The sequence below is a fragment of the Leptonychotes weddellii genome, chromosome 2 (assembly GCF_054177405.1).
Source record: "Leptonychotes weddellii isolate Sample4059 chromosome 2, ASM5417740v2, whole genome shotgun sequence".
Classification (NCBI taxonomy): domain Eukaryota; kingdom Metazoa; phylum Chordata; class Mammalia; order Carnivora; family Phocidae; genus Leptonychotes; species Leptonychotes weddellii.
Genome location: NC_138370.1, coordinates 27,030,069 through 27,052,663, shown reverse-complemented (window position 1 = coordinate 27,052,663; position 22,595 = coordinate 27,030,069). Strand labels below are relative to the sequence as shown.

At 40.3% G+C, this 22,595-nt stretch overlaps 1 protein-coding gene across 1 annotated transcript in view; it reads right to left on the bottom strand.

Annotated features, from left to right (window-relative positions):
* UNC5D (unc-5 netrin receptor D) overlaps positions 1–21,710 on the bottom strand; it is a 234,638-nt gene extending 212,928 nt beyond the window's left edge. The window contains exons 1-2 of the mRNA XM_081812892.1: positions 21,692–21,710; positions 11,996–12,214 (exon numbers count right to left, since the gene is read on the bottom strand). Of these exons, the coding sequence (XP_081669018.1) occupies positions 11,996–12,214; positions 21,692–21,710 (238 nt within the window). The remainder of the gene's footprint in view (positions 1–11,995; positions 12,215–21,691) is intronic.
* Positions 21,711–22,595: the final 885 nt, after the last annotated feature.

The following is a 22,595-nucleotide window of genomic DNA, read 5'->3' as shown; positions in this document are numbered from 1 at the left end:
GCAGATGCTTAACGACGGAGCCACCCAGGTGTACCCCCCTTCAAATAAATTTTTAAAAATCTAGAAATGTGGTAGGAAGGGAAAAATGAAGGGGGGGAAATCAGAGGGGGAGAAGAACCATGAGAGACGATGGACTCTGAAAAACAAACTGAGGGTTCTAGAGGGGAGGGGGGTGGGAGGATGGGCGAGCCCGGTGATGGGTATTAAAGAGGGCACGTTCTGCAGGGAGCACTGGGTGTTATGCGCAATGAATCATGGAACACTACATCAAAAACTAATGATGTACTGTATGGTGATTAACATAACATAATAAAATTTAAAAAAAATCTAGAAATGTGTTCAAGCTAAGGTGGGCCTATTCAATTCTATTCTATGTATTTATTCTTTATCCATCTTATGAGGACATCTAAGTTATCAGCTTCCTCTAGATTGGAAATGGAGACAAACACCACCACAAAATGGTTCAGGATGATCAAGCTTATGACATAGGGAGTTTCCACATCCAAACGTCAAAACTTGCTATGATTTCATCTAGGCACCATGGTGTTTTAAGAGTACACCCAGGATTTGTTTTACTGAGGTATGGTAAGATGCACACGAAACAGAAACACCTGTCCTGAAAGGAGACCTTACACTCAGAAAGCACTAGAAACAACAGGCACAACACACCATGCAGGACCACCTGGGGGATGCTAGGAGGCAGAGGGGTATGGGGAAAATGGGGGCAAGAGCCTTTACTGTGGTTTCCACGGAAAGTGGCCGGGTAAACAGGCTTAGAATTGACTAGTTTGAATAATTTCAGTGGGCTCTGGGACATAATGGTTGTCCCTAGTTGTCAGGTTCCTGGTTCTGATGCAAGCATAGGGGCCTACTGCCCCGCAGTCCAAGAGCTTAATAAAAGAAGAGGCTAGGGGGATGGGCTCTGGATTGGCTGGTTTGCACATGAAAGGCACTCTCACAAGCCTATTGTTGGCTTTCTCTGGGAATCAGCCAGCCCTCTGGCAGGACAGTCCCTCCAGGGGCAGCAAGACCCCAAGATGTCAGAGCATCAAATACAGAAACTAAACACGGACACACGGACACAGAGACAGACAGCTGCATATTTGTTTTGGGAGGCATAAACTGTAGACCACGGACCGTCACCGTGAAGGTCCTACCTGACTTTACCCCCTCCTTTAGACTAACTGCAGGTGAAAGCCCGATGTTGAAGTCACAGTTTCAGCGTTAGGATGGCTCAGTTACAAGTCCTTCACAGACGCTCTCCCAGGGGACTGGAGAAGCCAAGTGAATATAAACCACCTATTTCTAAACACAGTATATTTTCCCTGCAGGGAGCATCGGGGTGGCAGGCTTCTTTAAAAGGCCACAAGTGACATCACCACCCCCACACCCCCAAATACACTATCTGTCTGGATTAGGCCTTCTTCCCACAGGAAGCCTTCAGTCTTGTCAAATCATTCCCTCTAAGAGAACTCCTGGAAAACCATGAATACTTTCTATCTATTATACTTATCTCTACCATAACAAGAAATAATTCTATTGAATAAAAAATTTTTAAGTAGTGTATTCCCTCTCAAATCTCCATTACAGCTGTCTAGTGATACACATACACACGCACACACATGCACACACAAGTGTGCGCGTGACAAACATCCACGGAGACAGCTCTATTTAAGGAAACCTCCACCCACTCCCCTCCACTGTGGTTCATCCAACAGTGTTGCAGAGATGGCCATCCCCTCCGACATCTCCAGAGAAGGCAGCTAACTTGTTCGTAGGAAATGCTAGCGAGGAGCAAAAATCCCAGGCAAACAGAAGATGACGTCACATAAATAAGAGTACCACTGTACCTGATAACTTGTGTAACTCTAATAAGCACGGAAAAGTCCAACCCTTTAAATTATTGTGTAAATTAAAACCGTCGGCCTTTGTTATGGACTAGAGTCTTCCAGAATATAAAAATATGACTATGGGACTGATATGCTAATAAGCTTTCTACGCTGTTGGATGGTTCCGCTGTATGGAGACTAATGTTGGCAGCAGATGAATAATTGCTCTGCATGTACTAAACATAACAGAGCAGCAAAGAACTTCATCATTTGTCAGCTTTGTTTAAATGAGAAAAATGCTGACAGCAGTTATTGCTGTAATCCCCTTATTTATCAGATAGAAAACACTAGTTACTCTTAGCAGGTCTAATCCTGTTGGGAGACTAAAAGTTACAGAATTTTCAAACTAATTGAAGGTATGCGCTTTAGCGTTGCAAGAAGAGAAATACAGAAGACAGAGGGAAGGGAGATGTTGCGAGAAAAAGAAGGAAAATCATTTATTCCTGGCCAACTTTTAATAAAAGGGCTCTATAGCCTTAGTCTTAACTTGTTGCGTAGAAAAGAAAGAACATTCAGCACCATGCCCACTGCAGCCCGGTGCCTAACAGCTGTCCCACGCCTTTTATCTACTGCTCATTATCACACTTCCACAAAGCCCAGTGGCAGCATCCTGCTGTTGTGACGGTTGCCAACCTGCTCTCACATACACCTAGTGATGGGCACTTAGGGAGGAATTCGACCCAGCTCTCCGATGCTTGCCACCCCTCACAGCTTCCTGTCCTTCAGTCGTTTGGAGGTCCCTCTGTAGCCGGATGCTTGGCTTAACTACACTGGAGAAGACTAGATTTAAGACGGGAGCTTAAGGATCCTCTTCCTCCTCGGAGATACTGTTCATATCCCAAAACCACCCGGACAAAGTCAGAAACTAGCAAACCAGTTTTGGTGAATTGTTTTCTCATCTGAGGCTCTGTGGCCCTTTCCCTGGGCCAGGGTAGCTCAGCGTTTGACCAACCCCGTGCTTCGTTTTCCACGTTGTAATGTTTCGCAGTTGGGGATTTACCAAGAGAATTGCTTTCCGTAGACAAAGCTCCAAAAAACTCTTTCCAGTATAGCTTCATGAGTAGCATAGGGCCTTCCTCATTTCTTCGGGAGAGGAAAAGAAAAAATCAAACTCCTCCTGAAAAGCAACCATCTCCTATTCAGGAGACTGCTCTGATGAACCATCATTTGCCAAGGTGTCTCAGTCCCCTCTGATGCCTGTATTTGGCTCTGAGACAGTCTGTCCTTACTCCACAGTCTCCTGAGAAGACAGAAAACAACCATTCTGCTGGAGGAAGGGATCCACCACTTCTAGAAGGGAATGCTTTTCATGTGCCTCTTCCTCATCCAGGGCTGGAGCCTCGAAAACAGGCTTCCACAATGAGAAGCTTCCCCATATTTTGAATAACATTGCTATTATCATTACTGATTATTCTACCATTCTATAGCCCTTTACTTTATTAGTGCCATCACATGCATGACCTTATTTCATCCTAACACCACATTATTGTTGTTTCTATTCTTATCCTGCCGCAGGTCCCACATCATAGGAAATACATCAAAGATGTTACACAGTTTGCAACATACATTATTTGAAAACAATAACCTAGCGCATCAAATGTGCCTGCCACTCTGCTAGGGGCTGAGGAGACCATGACAAAGTAGATGCTCAAGGTTCTTTTTTTTTAAAGATTTCATTTATTTATCTGAGAGATAGTGACAGAGATCGCGTGAGAGAGCACAAGCGGGGAGGAGAGGGAGAAGCAGACTCCCCGCCGAGCAGGGAGCCCGATGAGGAACTCGGGATCATGACCAGAGCTGAAGGCAGATGCTTAACTGACTGAGGCAATGCAGGTGCACCTCGCTCTCGCCCCCCCCTTTTTTTTTAGATTAGATGCTCAAGATTCTTGCCCTGAAGGAGCTTACAGGCTATTGCAGGAGACCTCTCAACCTGCCCCAACAATGCGGCATGAAAACCACCATGACGGGAGTGCAGATGGCTCAGCACCACGTGGGAGTGGCTTCCTACCTCTTCGAAGAAACAGGAGCTTCATTCCACCGGCGACTTGAAGTCTCTCCCCTTACCTAGTTAGGATGACATCTAAAGCAAGGCTCTCGTAAGGACACCTGAATCGGGACACGTATTTGAAGTCTCAAAAGTCTGAGATACTAGGGAAGCATTTCCACGGAAGTGTGCCTCCATTTCTTTGGGGACTTAGATAAGATATCTTCAGGCCAACACACTATTGAAAATAGGAAGTTAAATGTAGATAATTAAAAGGTAGGACCAGGGGCACCTGGGTGGTTCAGTCATTAAGCGACTGCCTTCAGCTTGGGTCACGATCCCAGGGTCCTGGAATTGAGCCCCGCATCAGGCTCCCTGCTCAGAGGGAAGCCTGCTTCTCCCTCTCCCACTCTCCCTGCTTGTGTTCCCTCTCTCGCTATCTCTCTCTCTGTCAAATAAATAAATAAAATCTTTAAAAAAAAAAAAAATAAAAGGTAGGACCATATTTCATTTTACTGGCAGATGCTTAATTAGGGCTAAATGTCTTTTGCCACTTCATCCTAGCAACAAGATTAAAATGTATTTTAATAAATAGTAATCCTTTGAATGTGCGCGATGCCTAATGAATACTCTTTAGTTTCCCCAAGATAATAACTACTCCGTGTATTCCTCAGAAGCACCACAAGTTCAGTGTTAAGTACAGAAACTCAGAATACACTCAAGCTCTCCAGTTTCTTCCACACCAGAGATTAGAATTAATCAGCACAGAGGTGTCTGGCAGAGGAAAGCAAATTAACTTGATAGTGTTGTCTGATAGCAGAGAGAGGGAAACTCAAGAGCCCGGAGTAGACACAGTAGGGTTATTACCCTGAATGACTCACTCAGACATCACACTCACAGCTTTGTGGGCAACGGTCATGATTTCCAACCTTGCCGTCCCATCAGTGACTTTCCTTTCCAGCAGTCACTCAAATTACCTGCTGTGAGGAGATCATGCCTTGAGGTCAGGGTCTGCATCATACAACTTCTACCTCCCACAGTGCTAGCCTTGGCTTGGAGAATAACATAAAGCCTGAATGCAAACTGAAGCAATGAATCGCAAGCCAGGAACAAGTTCCTCTCTGAAAGACCGACATTTGCCTCTCAATATTATCAGCTCTTTTGTCTTTTTGGAATTATAAAAGTTCACAATTTTCTATTTGTTTTTGGAGGCGTAATCAACAGTCACTTGCTCCACTTAAAAAAAAAAAAAAGGAATAATAAGCCATTTTAGACTTATCCTTTTGAAGGCTAACCTCGATTGACCAACTTGCTAGACGCCAAGCCCTCAGACTCTGTAATCCTCATAGCAGTTCCTTGAGGTAGATAAAATTATGGCTCTTTTACACTTGGGGAAACTGAGGTAGAAGGCAGTTGGGTAACATATGTACAAAAAGAGTCTGCAAAGAGAGCCAGATTTCAAACAAACATGGTGCCCTCTAACACTGATTACCCATGCTCTTAACCACTACTGTCTTCAGGTTTTCTTTTAGATTCTTATCATTCCTACTTAAAACATACTTCTGAGTGTTGTATGAATAGAAAAAAATGGGAAAAGTCCAAAGGCACTGGTAAAAAATTTAGTGTTTTCAACAAATCTCTGGTCCCTATCAGGAACTGTTATTAAAAATTACATAAATGGCGAGCTGCTTTCCGTCTCTGCTAAGGATGGAGTGAGTGTAAACAGTCTCCAACTTTTTGTAGCTAAGGTTAAACTGGACACAAGAAACAAGGTCTTCATATTCTGTCACAAGTTTATGGAAAGAATTCATACTATTTTCCTGAAAACCTTTTAAGAATAGGTCAGCCCTCTCTGAGAAGCAGAGTGATGAACAAGATGAAATCTGGGGTGGGATGGAAGAACATTTCTATAAAAGTGAGTTTTAAACCCACAAACTGTCAATGGAACACCTGAGAGATTGATTCTTTCTGTGTTACGTGAACTAAAATATATGCTTCCCAAATGTACCTTGGTGATTTGTGACTCATCGAAGGTAACTTCAAATTAATGGTTTTCTGGAAAGAAACTATATCCAAATCCCCATCACTAGCACAGCAAAATTCTTGGATACAAACTTTAAAGATTTAATACATTTTTATTTCTACTCTTCTCCCTTTGCTCAACACAATCCATTAACCTTTTATCCCCAGAGAGGGACTCCAGTTGTTTAAAAAAGAAATCACACACAATGAAAGCCCTGAAATGATATTCTTTAAGAAGAAAAATATTAGTTTACCGGAGTTGAGACTTTTCCCATAACACATTGGAATACGCATTATTTCACTCATTAGAGTTCAATATCTCCAAGGTAGAATAAGATAAGAGCCATGGAGCGTTGTTAAGGGAACTCCTGTTTTTATTGAACAATAAAGAAGTGGTTTAGCTTATTGATAACTCAAGCTTCCCACAGGCTACATTACCTTGATTGCCAAGGATGGGTTTTACTGGTTCTTGTTAGGTTTGTTTTTTTTTTCGGGGTGTGTTTGTGTGTGCGTCTGCCTGTTTGTTACATTAAATCTCTTAATTTCTCTGGTACTGAACCCTCCGCCTGTTTCTCAGGGGCGCGATTCCCCAGGTTGGGATTACCTCTCAACTCCAGATGTTAACAGAGGAAAAACACCAGGAAGAAGAGTTCCCATATTTCCAAATGAAATGAGGCAGAACAAGTGAAAGAGGACCCCTTGGCTTGTGCACAGAACTGAAAGTGTACATTACTAAGAGGTATAGCCATGTCTGTGCAAACACAGTAACTCATGTCAAATAAATTGTGCCTTTTGCAGGAAAGAACTCTAGCTCTGGGTTTTCCAAGCTAAATTGCGTGAAAACAAACAATCTTTATTCTTCTTATTTGAACTCTTAGATGACGGGGCCAAATTACCAGAAAGACCAAAGTCAGTTTGCAGCCTTTAACAACTGCAAGGACTTATTGCTTCCAATTTGGAAACACAAAAGATTCTGTGTCTCCTCCAAACACTCCCAGGTCTTATGCATTTCCCATTAGTACTCTGAAGGAAAAAAACGTTAAGCAATAAGAATATAAAAATTCTCTGGGAGTGCTGAAATAGAGAATATGTTGGCCGAAGATACATAAGCAGTTACGACCAACTTCCTAAAAGAACACAGACAATTCTCTACCTCTGCTCAAATGTGGTCCTGCTGTCCTTGGCCTCTTGGCATCCTTCCCTCCTACTGGACTGGCAGGAGTTATTTTGCAGACCCAATCCAAAGCCATTAAGTCAAGCCCTGTGCTTGAGCTTGGCATTGAAGAACCCAAGGGAGGTAATGCATCTATTTTTCAATACCGGAGGCCATTTTGTTTCCAGCCTTAATTGCACTTATGTATTGGTTTGGCGTACACCATCTCCACTCATCTTGCTCCATTTTCCACTATTCCTCTATTAATACAGACCTTAGGAAACATAATTGCAGTGTGCAGTAGACAGCGATTTTCATTATGTACAGAAGAAAACTGTTTAGGGAGAGACACATTTTTTTTTCCTATTGATTCAATCAAAATGACTTGGAAGAAAAGGTTGGGCTGATTAAATTCTTCTCAAAAAGGTAGCTGCTAAAATTTAAATTCTTTTTCAACAAAAAATTGGTATATAATCTCTTCTGGTTTTGTCAGTTATGAATTTTTGTTCTTCCTAGTTCCTTTGAAATTTGTGACTTTTATTGGTCTTTTTTGTTCTTTTTCCTTTTTTTTTTTTTTTTAAGTGGAGAGGGGAGACTTTTACATGGAAACAGAGAATGTAATCAGCACTGCTATCTGCAAGACATGGAGTTGCCTAGCAATGCTAGGGGAATTAAAAGGGGGAAGCAATAGCAAAACAGAACATTGCAAAATTACAAGAGGGCACAGTGTTAAATTGGCTTGCACTACTTATCAAGAGGTCTTTCTATGAGAATGGATATAGGATTTCCTAGGAGTGGTATAAAAAAATATCTGGCCATTTTTCAGTGTTCTTCCTAGCTTTCATTTGGAGTTTACCCAATGGAATTCTGCCATTTTGAGTTCATTACTGGACAAAATCTAAGCCAGAAACATCTGACAATAAAACACAGAGCCTCACTGAGCCACTGGTACTTGAGTCCTTTCCAGTTGGACTAACTGAATATAAGATATATAAGCCTTTCATATTCTCCCATTGTTTTACAGGCTTTTGCCCACATGGCAAATGCTGTTCCCTTTGTTGTCCTCTCCCAGATTTCAGAGACTTCCTTTGAAGTTTTCACACCAAGATAAATGGGGCTGCTTTGTTTGTGACTCAGTCTCTCCCAACACAAGGAGTATACAAGATCCCAACCCTGGGAGCACAAAAGCAGAAACTTTGGTGACACCAAGATTTGATTTGTCTTCCTCCTTTGCCTTGATTATGCCAAATCCTTTTTTTTTTTTTTAAGAAGGATACTATACCTGTAATGTATATCTCTGTCTTCAGTTGCTATAAACTCTTGCCTAACAGTGCCAGAAACATGACCTAGAATAAAGGATTAGCCCTCACAGAGATGGCAGAAATGATGAGGGATAAAGAAATCCCAATGGAATAGCTATGGGATTATACACTTGGGAAACAGAAATATGAAACAGGCTCAGGATGGAAAATGAGGAGCCATGTGCTGAAACACATCCTTACATCAGTAAGGGAATTTGTCAATATTCTGACTAGGAAGGAGAACAGGAAACCATATGTAAAGTAGAGAGTAGAGATCTGGGTTCTATTTTGTTTTTCTTTAAGATTTTATTTTTAGGGGTGCCTGGGTGGCTCAGATGGTTAAGCATCTGCCTTCAGCCCAGGTCATGATCTCCAGGTCCTGGGATCGAGCCCCAGGTCAGGCTCCCAGCTCAGTGGGGGATCCTGCTTCTCCCTCTCCCTCTGTCTCTCCCCAATTGTGCTCTTTCTGTCTCTGTCTCCACCTCTCTCAAATGAATAAAATCTTTAAAAAAATAAGATTTTATTTTTAAGTAATCTCTACACCCAATGTGGGACTCAAACTCAACCCCAAGATTAAGAGTTGCACACTCTACCGACTGAGCCAGCCAGGTGCCCCAGGATATCTGGGTTCTAGAAGTAGCTATGCCATAAACTAGTTGTAGCTCTTGGAATTTAAGATTTTTATTGTGTAAAACAGGCCTGTTAGGTTATCACTAAGGTCTCTTCCAGTTCTCACATTTAAATTCCACAATTCTGAGCATGTTTTTGGTCTGAAGAACATCTCGAAAACAGGCACTTTTTTTTTTTCCCTTCCTCATACCAGTTCCAAACTGCAACAGGGAATTGTGATAAGGTTTTAGGTGTTTCTTTACCTTCTGAAGTTATGCATCCATAATGCAATCCCAAATGAGTTCAGAACTGTATAATGTTTAGCACTGTTTATATAGGTTTAGTTCTTTGCGTTCTTCTTTATCGATTCCCAGGAAGAAACAGAGTATTGCCCGAAGATCTTTTTGAAACAAGTTTCACTTTTTTGCTTTGGAAGAGAGCATACTCTTTTCTGCTTGCTTCCTTGCTGGCAGCTGATATTCCTCCTCCTGACTCCTAAGGAAGTAGCGCTCTGGATCCATTTCCTTTTCATATTACCCATTCTCTCTTGACAACTCCTTTGTCTTCATGGCTTCATCCTTTCCTGATGACTACCAAACTGACTCTTCTATCTTGGAGCTCTACAAACTCCAGATCTACACCTCTTCCTTTTATCCCATAAATATTTCAAATTCAGCTTGTCCAATGATCTCAGCCTTCTCTCCTTGCTGATATAATTACTTACATCAATAGCATCCCCCTTCTGCTTCTGTTGGGATTGTTATTCCTCCATATTCTCCATTCATTCATTCATTCATTCCGTCAGCTATTCAGTCTGATTTGTTAAAGTGCTTCTCATACCAGAAATGTAGTTCTTATTTTTGTGGCCACCACTCTAGAGGCAGACGTTTCCTTCCCTCAACTGAAATATCAAAGTCTCCTAACTCATCCATTCTCATTTCTTCTTACCTTCCCAAACACTTGCACCAGATTTGCTCCTTGAAGCAGAGCTCCAGACACTGCATTCCCATATGTCAACATAATCAATCCCCACTACCACCAAGATTCATAAAATTAAGTAAGGAACCCCTCACTTCCTATTTGAGGCCTTTTGAGCCCTTGATTGAACTGAATTTGCCAGTTTCCACATCCATTTTCTATTTCAACCAAATCAAACTTCCTGCTGAACAGATATTAAGCTTTCTTTCATTTGCTAATGTTGACCTTCAAGCCAGAGAGATCCCTCTCTCTCTCCCATTTAGTGTAGCATCAATTAATAAATTAATTCAGTTACTTAATTTGAATTAAGTAGTCATAGATGTCCCTTTCAAATGCTATGGATTCTACACTTTTCCTGATAATCCTAATTGGGCATAATCTTTTTTTTTTAATCCTCCATAGGATAAGTGCACTTATGGGTATACTGGACTTCTACCTATCAATAGGTGTAAAGTCCTAGAGATCGCTGTTTGCATCTTACCATTCTTTGAACACTCTGCAAGGCCTTTAGCATTGAGTAGCAGTGGCATATAGTTAATAAATTAAGCTGATTTGAAACTTCCTAATTATACTCAGGCTTTTTGACTTATTTGAACTCTGTTATCTAGACAGTGAATGGGGACTAATAAGAGCAATGATCTAGGGTGAGAGCACACTGGTTTTAGGGTGAAGCTAAATTTTCAGTTAGTCTGAGGAGCCAAAGTTCAAAAGCATATACTGTTTCTGTTACACACTAAAATTTAACAAGTTATAAATTCTGCAAGTTTTTTTTTAAATCTTTTTATTATTTTAGAGAGAGAGAGAGTGTGCACACACAAGCAGGGGGAAGAGCAGAGGGAGAGGAAGCAGACTGCTTGCTGAGCTTGGGTCTCAATTCCATGACCCTGAGATCATGACCTGAGCCAAAATCAAGAGTCGGATGCTTAACCTGACTGAGCCACACAGGCACCCCTAAATTTTGCAAGTTTTAAGTCAAATGATCTTGCTTTCAGATCAGGACAAATCCGTGGTTTACTTAATGTCTCTGAGTCTCAGTTTCCTAATCTATAAGAAGGTAATGATAGTGTCATTTATCCCAGAGGACTGTTGGAAGGACAGTGAGATAGGAAGGTCTATAAGGTCTGTTAAATGCTTAGATGAGACCTGGTACATAGTAAGTGCTCAATAAACACTAACCAATATGGTCATTATTCTCATCATCCCCCACTCACAGACCAAATCAGCCATATTAATAAAGATGGTCCCTAAATTCTTTCATACTGGAGATCCTATTCAAATTTGACAATCAAATTTGGGCTCTGTCATTACACAGTAATCAAAAGAACTTAAAGGAGACTCAGAAACCACCGACCACGGAGAATGACGTATACAAGAATAAGATCTAGGAGGAAAGATTAAATAAACTGAAATTATATTGCTTAAAGAGGTGTTCAGTGGAAGATCTGCCTTCCAAAATATTTAGAATGGAGAAAATGAAAGCCGTGACTTGTAGGTTTTATTTCCAGTAAGAATATTAACTTCCATACAAAATTGGGTGCTGAAGTTATATAGAGCAGGGAGATAAAAATGCCCCCTTTACCCTCCTAGAATAGGCTAGCAAAGGAGCTGTGGAGTCATTTAAACATATGATAAGAAACAGGGCAGAGGACCATAGGGGAAGGGAGTGAAAACTGAATGGGAAGTCATCAGACAGGGAGGAAAACCATGAGAGACTCTTAACTCTAGGAAACAAACTGAGGGTTGCTGGAGGGGAGGTGGGTGGGGGATAGGGTAACTGGTGATGGGCATTAAGGAAGGCACGTGATGGGAAGAGCACTGGGTGTTATACAAAACTGATGAGTTGTTGAACACTGCATCTGAAACTAATGATGTACTACACGTTGGCTAATTGAATTTAAATTAAAAAAAATAAGCATACGATAGCACCTAATATTCCTGGATGATGTTATTATGACCTCATTCAAATAAATCACTGGTGGGTGGCTCACATAGTTTTTCCCAGCCATACAACAATGTGAGGATACCAGGGGAGGATATAAGAATGGCTTCACATTCTTACCTGAACTCTCATCCAGACTCTCTTCGGAGACATGCTCATTTTGATGGACCCACTCGCCATTGCATTTAAAGAATATCTGCATGGCTGGCCTTGCTTTGCACCTCAGTGCAATGGGGTTGCTCTTGATGATATAAGCATCATCTGGCTCCTCTATGAAATGAGGCAACGTCCCAGGAGCTGAGGGGATGGACTCAGGAAGGGCTTCGCCATTGTCAGTTCCTGCAAAATCAAAGAGGCCATGAGAACACTGCCTATATCAACAGCACATGCATCAGGATGCAAAGCGTAACCCACACCAGCTCTAAGAATCTGTGCTGAAAAATACTGCATCCTATCGATACAACCTATGCAGATGAATTCTCTTCTAGAGGCTGAACTAGTATAATACGGTACTTCTAGCTGGACACACCTTCAGGGTCATGAGACAAGGGAAAATAATGAATAGGAGACATCCTCAAACCACACTTTTGAGTCTGCAGGTCTTTGCTGAAAGAACAGAGACAACATCTGGGGGATGAGAGGCTGAACCTTAAGATTCAGTCTGGTGAGTGGTTACCTCAAGGGGTTCAATGAGGCCCCGAGCTGCCTCAAAACTTTGAAATAATGGTGGAAATAGCTTTTGTTCTCCCATAACTGAGTGTGGATAATGACCATGTTGTTGGAGGGTACTTAGTCTTAAGACATGTGAAAAAAATTCCAAATCGTCTGCCTTCTCTACCTCTGAAACTGGAGGCTGGCTAATATTCTACCTTAGAAAGAGTTTTCTCCAAAACCTACCAACTTACTGAACCTTCTTAAAAGGAATGTACATTTGTTCCACTGGCCCACAGCTCCATTCTCTGCCCCCAACATTCCCCTCGATATACTGCGAATCTCACTTCCAAGGTGACAAACTAAAATGAATCCCTAAAATAGCCGTGAGCTTTTACTTTGGGACCTATATTTATGTTTCTTCAAAGATAAAAAATGGACATGATTCTCCCCTAAATTTAGGGAACTGATGAGTAGAGAGAAGCAAAATAAAAAGGGAAAAGCAGAAGCCAAGATTTTGCTTCACTACTTCTTCACTACACTTAGCAAGGACTTAAGTCCTGGGAAACTACGGCAAAGTCAAGGGGAGCAAGGTCTGAACACTAAGCACTGTGGAAATGACCAGAAGGAACAAGTGTGCCTTCCATGGCCACTCCAAAGAACGAACAAAGAAAGCAAGAATTTCACAGTACTGAGATCAACTATGCCCTGAAAAGGATTATTCATATTCAAAGCAAACCAATCTCCAGGAGGAAGCTGGGAAAGGAACCTAGCGAAAGCCCTGGAAGAACAACCCAGTTCATCCGGCGCAAGCCTAGGTGACAGACAGGATGCGTCCTGTGATTTCACCTGGTTCTCTGTGCCCCTTCAGTGTCATTCAGAACAAACAACTGAGCCTCTTACTATTCACACTTAAGCCAATCAGCTATATCAAGTAAGCCCCGTCAAAGGTAAACCTAAGCCACAATATTAGGGGGTAATATTTTAAGACTTGGGGCATTCTCAAATGCAAATCAAGAGGGAGGGACTAGGGCACAAGAGGTATGGTTGCCTCTAATTCTAGGAAATAAAAGGAAGTGAGTTATGAAAAACATGCCTTGCCAGTGGGAACACACGAGCACCACTCGTGCCCCCACAATGAATTAAACAAGAGTTTGAATCTCCAAACTAGTTTTTTCCACTAAATACATCAACATAAGGGGGGAAAATCTCACACAACAAAGAGTTTAAAATACTATAGCTTCAGGAGCGCCTGTGTGGCTCAATCATTAAGCGTCTGCCTTCAGCTCAGGTCATGATCCCAGGGTCCTGGGATGGAGCCCCACATCCAGCTCCCTGCTCAGCAGGAAGCCTGCTTCTCCCTCTCCCACTCCCCCTGCTTGTGTTCCCTCTCTCGCTGTGTCTCTCTCTGTCAAATAAATAAATAAAATCTTTAAAAAAAAAGATACTATAAGCTTTAAAATGCATTTGTAATAGAAAAGTCACTCATACGTAACTGGATGTACCAAAAATTCATCAGAAAGCAAATGCCCTAAATAGCAAGAGAATAAACAATTTATGTCATAAAAGTACCAACACAGTCACTCAGAAAATAAAACGTGTATATGCCATATGGAATAAGAAGGGTTTCAGGACAGAATCTGAGAGGGTTTTTTTTTAAATGTTTTAAATTACATTTACAATGGACTTCATAAAATAGATCATATATTAATTCATTTTGTTACTGACTGCTCATGCCAATTTTCATCTTCAATAAATACTAAGTCCCCTCAGGCTTTTGTAAATCCATGCATTAGAGGAAATGACAAAGGTATTAAAAGATTTTATATGGACATCAAACAGCTCACACTCCCATCACGGGCTTGAGTTCTGTCCAAAGTAATTCACTGCTGCAGAAAAGGGTCACCTGATAAAGAATATCCAAACCATATGGCGGTAGCCTGAATGAATAGCCACAGACATACATTCCGAAGGATGAATTTTGCTTAACTAGTAACAATGCACCGATGTCCAAAGTAACTACTAAAACAGGGGCAAGGAGCATCATAACTAACCCTAAATGAATAGTAAGGCCACATTTATTCAGAATCAATAAAATGACAAAGGCACTAGATCACAAATCAAGTTTAAACCATCCAATTCACAAAACAGAGATCTAAAAGCAATTAGGCTACCCTCCTGCTATTTTAATAAATACCCTTTAAATAAAGTAACAAGTTCAGCTTTCACCTGAAACAGAGCAGAAGAGTGGAATAGAAAAGTAGGTGGGGGGGGGGGGGCGCCTGGGTGGCTCAGTTGGTTAAGCGACTGCCTTCAGCTCAGGTCATGATCCTGGAGTCCCAGGATCAAGTCCTGCATCAGGCTCCCTGCTCAGCAGGGAGTCTGCTTCTCCCTCTGACCCTCCCCCGTCTCATGTTCTCTCTCTCTATCTCATTCTCTCTCTCAAATAAATAAAAATCTTTAGGAAAAAAAAAAAAAGAAAAGTAGGTGGGTAAGTGTCCTGACTATCTCAAGGACCTCCATTAAGAATCAGTCAATCCTCTGTTGAAGCACAGACCTGTACCTCTGAAACAAATAATACATTATATGTTTAAAAAAAAAAGAAGAAGAAGAAGATAGCAGGAAGGGAAGAATGAAGTGGGGGAAATCGGAGGGGGAGATGAACCATGAGAGACTATGGACTCTGAGAAACAAACTGAGGGTTCTAGAGGGGAGGGGGTGGGGGGATGGGTTAGCCTAGTGATGGATATTAAAGAGGGCACGTACTGAATGGAGCACTGGGTGTTATACGCAAACAATGAATCATGGAACACTACATCAAAAACTAATGATGTAATGTATGGTGATTAACATAACATAATAAAAAAATAAATAGATCCTTATCAGGAAAAAAAAAAGAATCAGTCAATCCTAATGCTCAGAGGAGGTGGTGGGGGAGAGGCAAATTTTAACATTACATCTTAATTATTACTGAAGCCATGTCAGAGTCATATATGTATACAAAAAGGGTCAGGATCCATGAAAACAAGGAACAAAGGAAAAAATCAATTTATCAAGGGTGGCAGTGGGAAAGTGAGATCATAGGTATATTTGCATACATATTACCATTTATTTGTATCCTTCCAACAAAGAAATGAAATAAGTGATTTTTTTGTTTGCTTGTTTTGGTTTGATTTTTGTTTTTTGTTGTTTTTGTTTGTTTTGTTTTTTGTTTTGTATAGTGAAGTGTTGGGAGTGGTATTTACCTAACACTGTTCCCCTAGTCCCACTTCCCCTCCCCTAAGTCTCACCATGGGCTCAGGATCAAGTTCGCATTACAATAATGCCCTGCCCTTCAGATGGCTTTGGTGCTGCAAGAAGGCTGGGTTCTCCCCACAGGCTGACCTCCAGGATGATACCCCTTCCTTACCCCACAAGGCTGGGAGTCACCTACCTCCATTTTGCCCCAAGGAGGCCCGCTGGGCTCAACCCCACCTTCTGGCTTAGAACGTAATTGCTCAGGAAATTCTCAGGGGATTCATCAAAGCAAAAGGGATGTGACTGAAAGAAAGAAAGTGACTTGAGTACTTTTCAGGGGCTTAGAATTTGCCAACAAATCCTCTTCTTTGGAGGTGTTGGGGGTGGAGGGCAATTTACTTTAATAAATGGTTTTATGGAAGCCTGCCTGAATACTTCTGGGCTTCAGGGTAAATGTACCTACTGACCTCAATACATCTGCCCCTGCTTTCTAATTCAAAGAAAAGTTTTAAACCTGGTGTGATGAATGCTGGCAACTATATGACCCAGTCAACTGCCTTTTCCCATACTTGCTTTTACAATAGAGGCTGGAGAAGTCATGGACTCAGTTTACTCTTTTGCAGGCAGGAACGGTCACGTGACAGCCATCTAGCCAATGAGTCATAAGCAGAGATTCCTGAGAAAGCTTTCATTTTCCTGATAAAGGAAACAGGTCTGGTAGGTTCTGTCCCTTCTCCCCTTTGTCCCTGCCTTAACTAGGGAAGATCAAGAGGAAAAAAAGTCCCAGAGGAGCAGACAACACAGAGGCTGAAATAACACCACAGAGCATCCACCTCCAGACAATTTTTTTTTAGTCTTTACTTATTTAAACTACTAACACTCAGATTTTCTGTTGTTTCTGCAGAAGATATTCCTCACTGATACAACTAGATCTTCCTTCTTCAACAAAGCCAGGGCTCCAAGCTTCATTTTATTAAATTCAATGCTCTCAGTGTCACTGATTTTGGACAGCTAAAAACCAAGGAAACTAGGATATCACACAGTAAAGTAAGAGCAGCTAGGTATTGAATGATTACAGATTATGGTGATACACCTTCTGTGTGGATTAAGTCACTTAAGCTCCGTATCAACTCTCTGTGGTGGGCACAGTATCCTGTTTGCATTTGAGGAAATGCTTCGATTCTGTGCTTTGTCTAAGGTGATCCAGCTAGTCAATGGGGCTCAGAATTTGAAAGAGCTCTGACTCCAATCACCTCACAATTCCAGTTTAGTTCAGATGAATGGACCCTTCGAAGTCTGGTGCGGTAATTTAGTGAGTGCCTTATGGCAGTAGCATGCAGTTCATAAAACCAAAAAAAGATATAAAATGATACATTACCTGTGTGGTACCTCACAGCCTACAATTAAGTATAATATTGATCTTAAAGATCACTCACACAGTTACCCCATTAGTTGGACTGTGATTTCAGGTATATTATGGGCACATCCTAGACAAGGTCTTGAGAAAGTATTCTTGAGAGAAGAACACAGAAAGTACTCAACTAATTATGATCAAATGACTAGGTATCTTCACTAAAGTTAGAAAACAATGAAGTTGAAGAATACGTGTTTGAAAATAGGTATCTTCACTAAAGTTAGAAAACAACGAAGTTGAAGAATATGTGTTTGAAAATAAAATGAGAAAGCTTTTTCAATATTTCATTTGGAAATTGTTTCATCTCTGAGCAGGAATATTTAACTACTGAAACTCCAATTAAAAATAACAAGGAGTAGGGGTGCCTGGGTGGCGCAGTCCCTTAAGCATCAGACTCCTGGTTTCAGCTCAGGTCATGACCTCAGGGTCCTGAGATTGAGCCCCATGTTGGGCCCCGCACTCAGCGGTAAGTCTGCTTAAACTTCTCCTTCTCCCTTGGCCCCTGCCCCTGTGCTCAGGCACACACCCTTGTTCTCTCTCTAAAAATAACGAAATAGGGGTGCCTGGGTGGCTCAGTCGTTAAGCGTCTGCCTTCGGCTCAGGTCATGATCCCAGGGTCCTGGGATCGAGTCCCACATCGGGCTCCCTGCTCGACGGGAAGCCTGCTTCTCCCTCGCCCACTCCTCCCTGCTTGTGTTCCCTCTCTCGCTGTATCTCTCTCTGTCAAATAAATAAATAAAATCTTTAAAAAAATAAAATAAAAATAAAAATAATGAAATAAATCTTAAAAAAAAATAACAAGGAGTATTACGGGAAACAGTGAACCTCAGAAAGAAAGAGACTGGCATCAGGGCAATGCCATTCTATCATGTTTAACCATACAAAACTGCCACTATTCCACTGGTTGATCTGTTAAATCTGTAACAGGATTGGGCACACTGGAGGCCAGAGTCATTCCGAAGTGGGATTCATCGGCAAAATATGTTGGCATTGCACAGCGTTAGAGTACAAATGGAGTTGAGCTTTAACAGGTTTTGAGAAATCCCAAATTATTTTCACACTTTTTACCCACAAGAGTACTTTGAAACACATTTCTTCTTTTTATTTTCCTTTTTTTTTTTTTTAAAGATTTTTTATTTATTTATTTGACAGAGTGAGAGACAGCGAGAGAGGGAATATAAGCGGGGGGAGTGGGAGAGAGAGAAGCAGGCTTCCCCCTGAGCAGAGAGCCCAATGCAGGGCTCGATGCCAGACCCTGGGATCATGACCCGAGCCAAAGGCAGATGCTTAACAACTGAGCCACCCAGGAGCCCCTTATTTTCCTCTTCTATCTCCAAAGTATGCTTGTACTCTCACTGGAACAAAACATTCCTATTTGTTTCAATGTCCAACCAATAATTCTGCCATTAATCAAAGACTAAATCTGGCAAGAGTGAAGAACTTTAGAAACAAATAATCTGACTTAAACTCTGGGTTACCTCTGTGAACTTTGGTGAGTAACTTAACTACGAGGTTCCAATTTTCTCATTCATAAAAATGAGCAACTGAAATTTATTAGTCAGCGGTTTGTGACATTAAAGTGAGATAATATATATAAAAAATACACAGTAAATGCCCAAATGTTACATAAATACAATATGCCACCACTTCCACTGCCTGGATAAAGAACAGCAAACAAAAGAAAGATATTTATAATTATGATCTCTAGGACTTCCATTCCCAAGCTTATTATCCTAATATTTGTATTTCAATTTTGTGATTACGACTCTTATTTTCAACCCAGAGCCCTCATGATATGGAACTGTTGCTTGTAATGTGTTTTTACTATTTACTACCCATATGTATGTTAGTATAATTTTGTTAGGTCAAAACCCAGGAACACATGCTGTGAAGCATTTATTTATTCAATAAACACGTAGCAAATGCTTATACCATACACCAGGCACATGGTCATCCTGCAAAGCAGTAGGATGATATACAATGGATTTCCTGCTGGCCAGATCCCAAAACCATTGCCTTTAATAGGCAAGCAGTTATTAACCATAGGAGATTTCACAGTATTCCAGAGCCCCTCTCTCTATAATATTTAAATGAGCAAGGCACCTTAGAAATAGCTCTTTAAAATCCACTCAGTGTCTGTAAGCATACTGGTCCACGGCAATATGCAAGTCGGAGCAGAAAGCCATAGGAGGGAAACCAAGTTACATAATCTAACACAGCACAAAAGAGCTGGGTTCTTTGCTTTTGTTTACAGAAATGTGGCTTGTCTCCATATGGTTATTTAATTAGATAGGGAATGCACTGCACCCACTGAATGCAGAACAACAATCGGAATCTTACATAGCAAATATTTAATGCAATTTATGAAACACAGACTCTTTCCCTAGGCCTCAATAAGAGTTTTCTTTTTTTTTTTTTAACTCAAACTATTCTGCCTTCTTCCCAACCTCTCATAAAAATGGAAATGTTTCATATATCACTGCATTTGCATAGTTCACTTCACCTGTGTCGATCTTCTATCTCATCAACCTAGGATATTATTCCATTGAGCAGATCTTAAATTTTGCAGAGTGGAAGATAGTAAACAATGCTTACAACACAGTCAAAGAAATATGAAGGGTCACTCTTTGTTCCTCAAACAAGAAACCTTAGATTTCAGTAGAGCTTATGAAAGGACATTCACTATTCTCCAAATTATCATAATTTACGTTCATATGTTCATTTTTTTAATTGACGTACATGTGCATGTCTACTAAGGTTAGTCAATGTTCTCTGTATTGGAGATTCAAAGTTCACTAAAACATAGTTAATTTACTCAAGGAGCTCACACACTAAATTAGAGACAAAAAATTATAGAACAATGATAAACATGCCAACAGTATATTGGAACTATACACAAAATGTCATAGGAGCACTGTGGAAAGAGCCAGCCTGACTTTCCTTGGGAGGGTTCATGGCAAACATCACAAGGAAGAAAACATTTCAGCACAATTTGGACACAGGAAATGAAGGGGGGAACAAATGGGAGAAGGCATTCCAACCTAAGTCATGGCATGTGCCATCACGGAATACAAGTTGAAAACAGGGAGATATAAATATATCTTCAACAGAACTCACATTTTAGAGTTTACTTTAACATTTATACTAAATCATTGGCCATACTTGGCTCCAACATCCGTGTTTCTAAGAATTTTTAAAAGATTTTATTTATTTGAGAGACAGAGAGAGAGGATAAGAAAGCATGAGCAGGGAGAGGGAAAAGCAGACTCCCCGCTGAGTGGGGAGCCCAACGTGGGTCTTGATCCCAGGACCCTGGGATCATGAACTGAGCCGAAGGCAGATGCTTAACCGACTGAGCCACCCAGGCATTCCCCCAACATCCCTGTTTTTATGTGCCTTTGACTAAGAGCTTTCTGAGATGTAGATACAAAGAAACTACCAAACTACAGAGAGATAGCATTCTTGGTTTAACAAAACGGGTCCCAAAGCCAGGTTAAAGTAATTCTTTGTGTATGCTTTTCATGAGGGAGAAACCATGTTTGTTCTGATACATGGGATGGAGTTATTCTTTAAGCCATACCAACACAAGTGGCCTATCTCCCAAGGCCACAGGGAAAGTTCTTTTTGTTTTTAAAATGAACACCATTTTGGTTCTCCCTTGACTTATACACAAAACAGACTTCTGACATTGAGTCTAAGTCAGAGATTTCACACTATTTCTGATGGCAGGCCTTGTTCCTGAACAGAAACAAGCAACATACAACCAGATTTAGCACAAGACCCTTGTTCCCACGATAACAGTTTCTCCAATGGGACTCCGATATAAGAGGCCAAATGTAGTCCAATGGTTCTCTACCTGTGATGAGATTATTAAGGATTTAAATTTTTATTGTTTTGCTTTCACTATATTTTCAAAATATGTTCCAAAAATAAACACAATATATAACTATATACTTATATATACATATATATAGTGTGTGTATATTTATATACATATACATAAACAATTATCTGTTGAGTAAAGGAATATAAAAGGCTCCGTAAATGATGGCAACTTCTAGACTTTACTTCATGGTGTCTAACTTCTACTTATTAAAATTCACAAATCAGACAAAAACTAACAAATATGTCCCTAGGAAAAAATGTAAAGGATTAGATTATAAGATTTATAAAAATTATTCATTCTAAAGTATAAAAAAAAAGAGTAATATTTTGCTGAAAATAGTAGATAAGATGAAGCTTAGAAATTGTTTCTTAATTTTTTCCCCCAACAATGGATACGTTTATCTATGAATATGTACCACTGACTAGTTTTCAAATTCTTCTGAAAACCTAGTGGGATTTGGGAAAGGTTTTGCTTTTCAAAGTGTTATCGCTTTTCATTTGTAACTGACAGTTTTCGAGAGTGAGGCCATTCATAGTTATGGAAAAATGGTTGTTTTAATGCAACACTGAATGACAGAAAACCAAACAATCAAACACTATTCTCATATTTTTCATTCTTGGAAAATTACCTTTCAGGAAGAGCTTCATGTTTTATGTTCTGCACACGAATACAGCAGGGACTTTCAATCTTTTTATGACAAAAAGAAGAAACAAAAGGTGGGAAACAAAAGCATAAGGAACAAACACTAAATTCCCTTTGAAATAAACACATTTCCATTACATGTCGGTCACATTTTAAAAACTCAGATGGTGACCCATAAATCGCATAGCTCAAAATTTTAATATGGGCCAATTTGACTGCAACATGGTTTGATACATTTTTTGTAGGTGATCTGGACTCAAGCAAAACAGAGTGGGAGTTCATCTTAGATAAAATCTGGGCCAACTCTTATCTCAGGCCCTCAGAGGTTAAACAACTTGTCAAAGAGCTCCAAGGAGCAAACTTAGGTTGAAATCTCTGTTGACACAATAATATTTTCCCCATTCTGCTTTCATTTGGACAGGAGACAAAAGACTGAATATACGACTAAGTCTTGTGTTATCATCTACTGAGAAATTATATGCAGAAAACAACCTTGTAAAATCTCTCTTAGGATGACCTTGTAACTTGCAAACATTCTAGTAAAATCAAATACAACAAAAAATATAATCTTTAACTTTTATGATGTTTTCTACTGAAAATTATGTCTTATGAAACACTAGAGAAAAAGACAAATAATACATATATTCTTGAACACATTGTTGTCCATTGTCACCAAATTCCCAAAGATTATTACTATTCATAATTCAGTATATTTCATTCCTGTATCTTTCTTTATCAGATGTATATTGAATATTTGGGTTTTCTGTGCATATTTGTGAGATGTTATTTCATATTGTCATGGTATTACTTTTCATTAACCAGATTCTTAATGATTGAGAGTAGATGTCAATTTTGATCTTGCCATTGTCTTACTATTTAACAGGTATTTC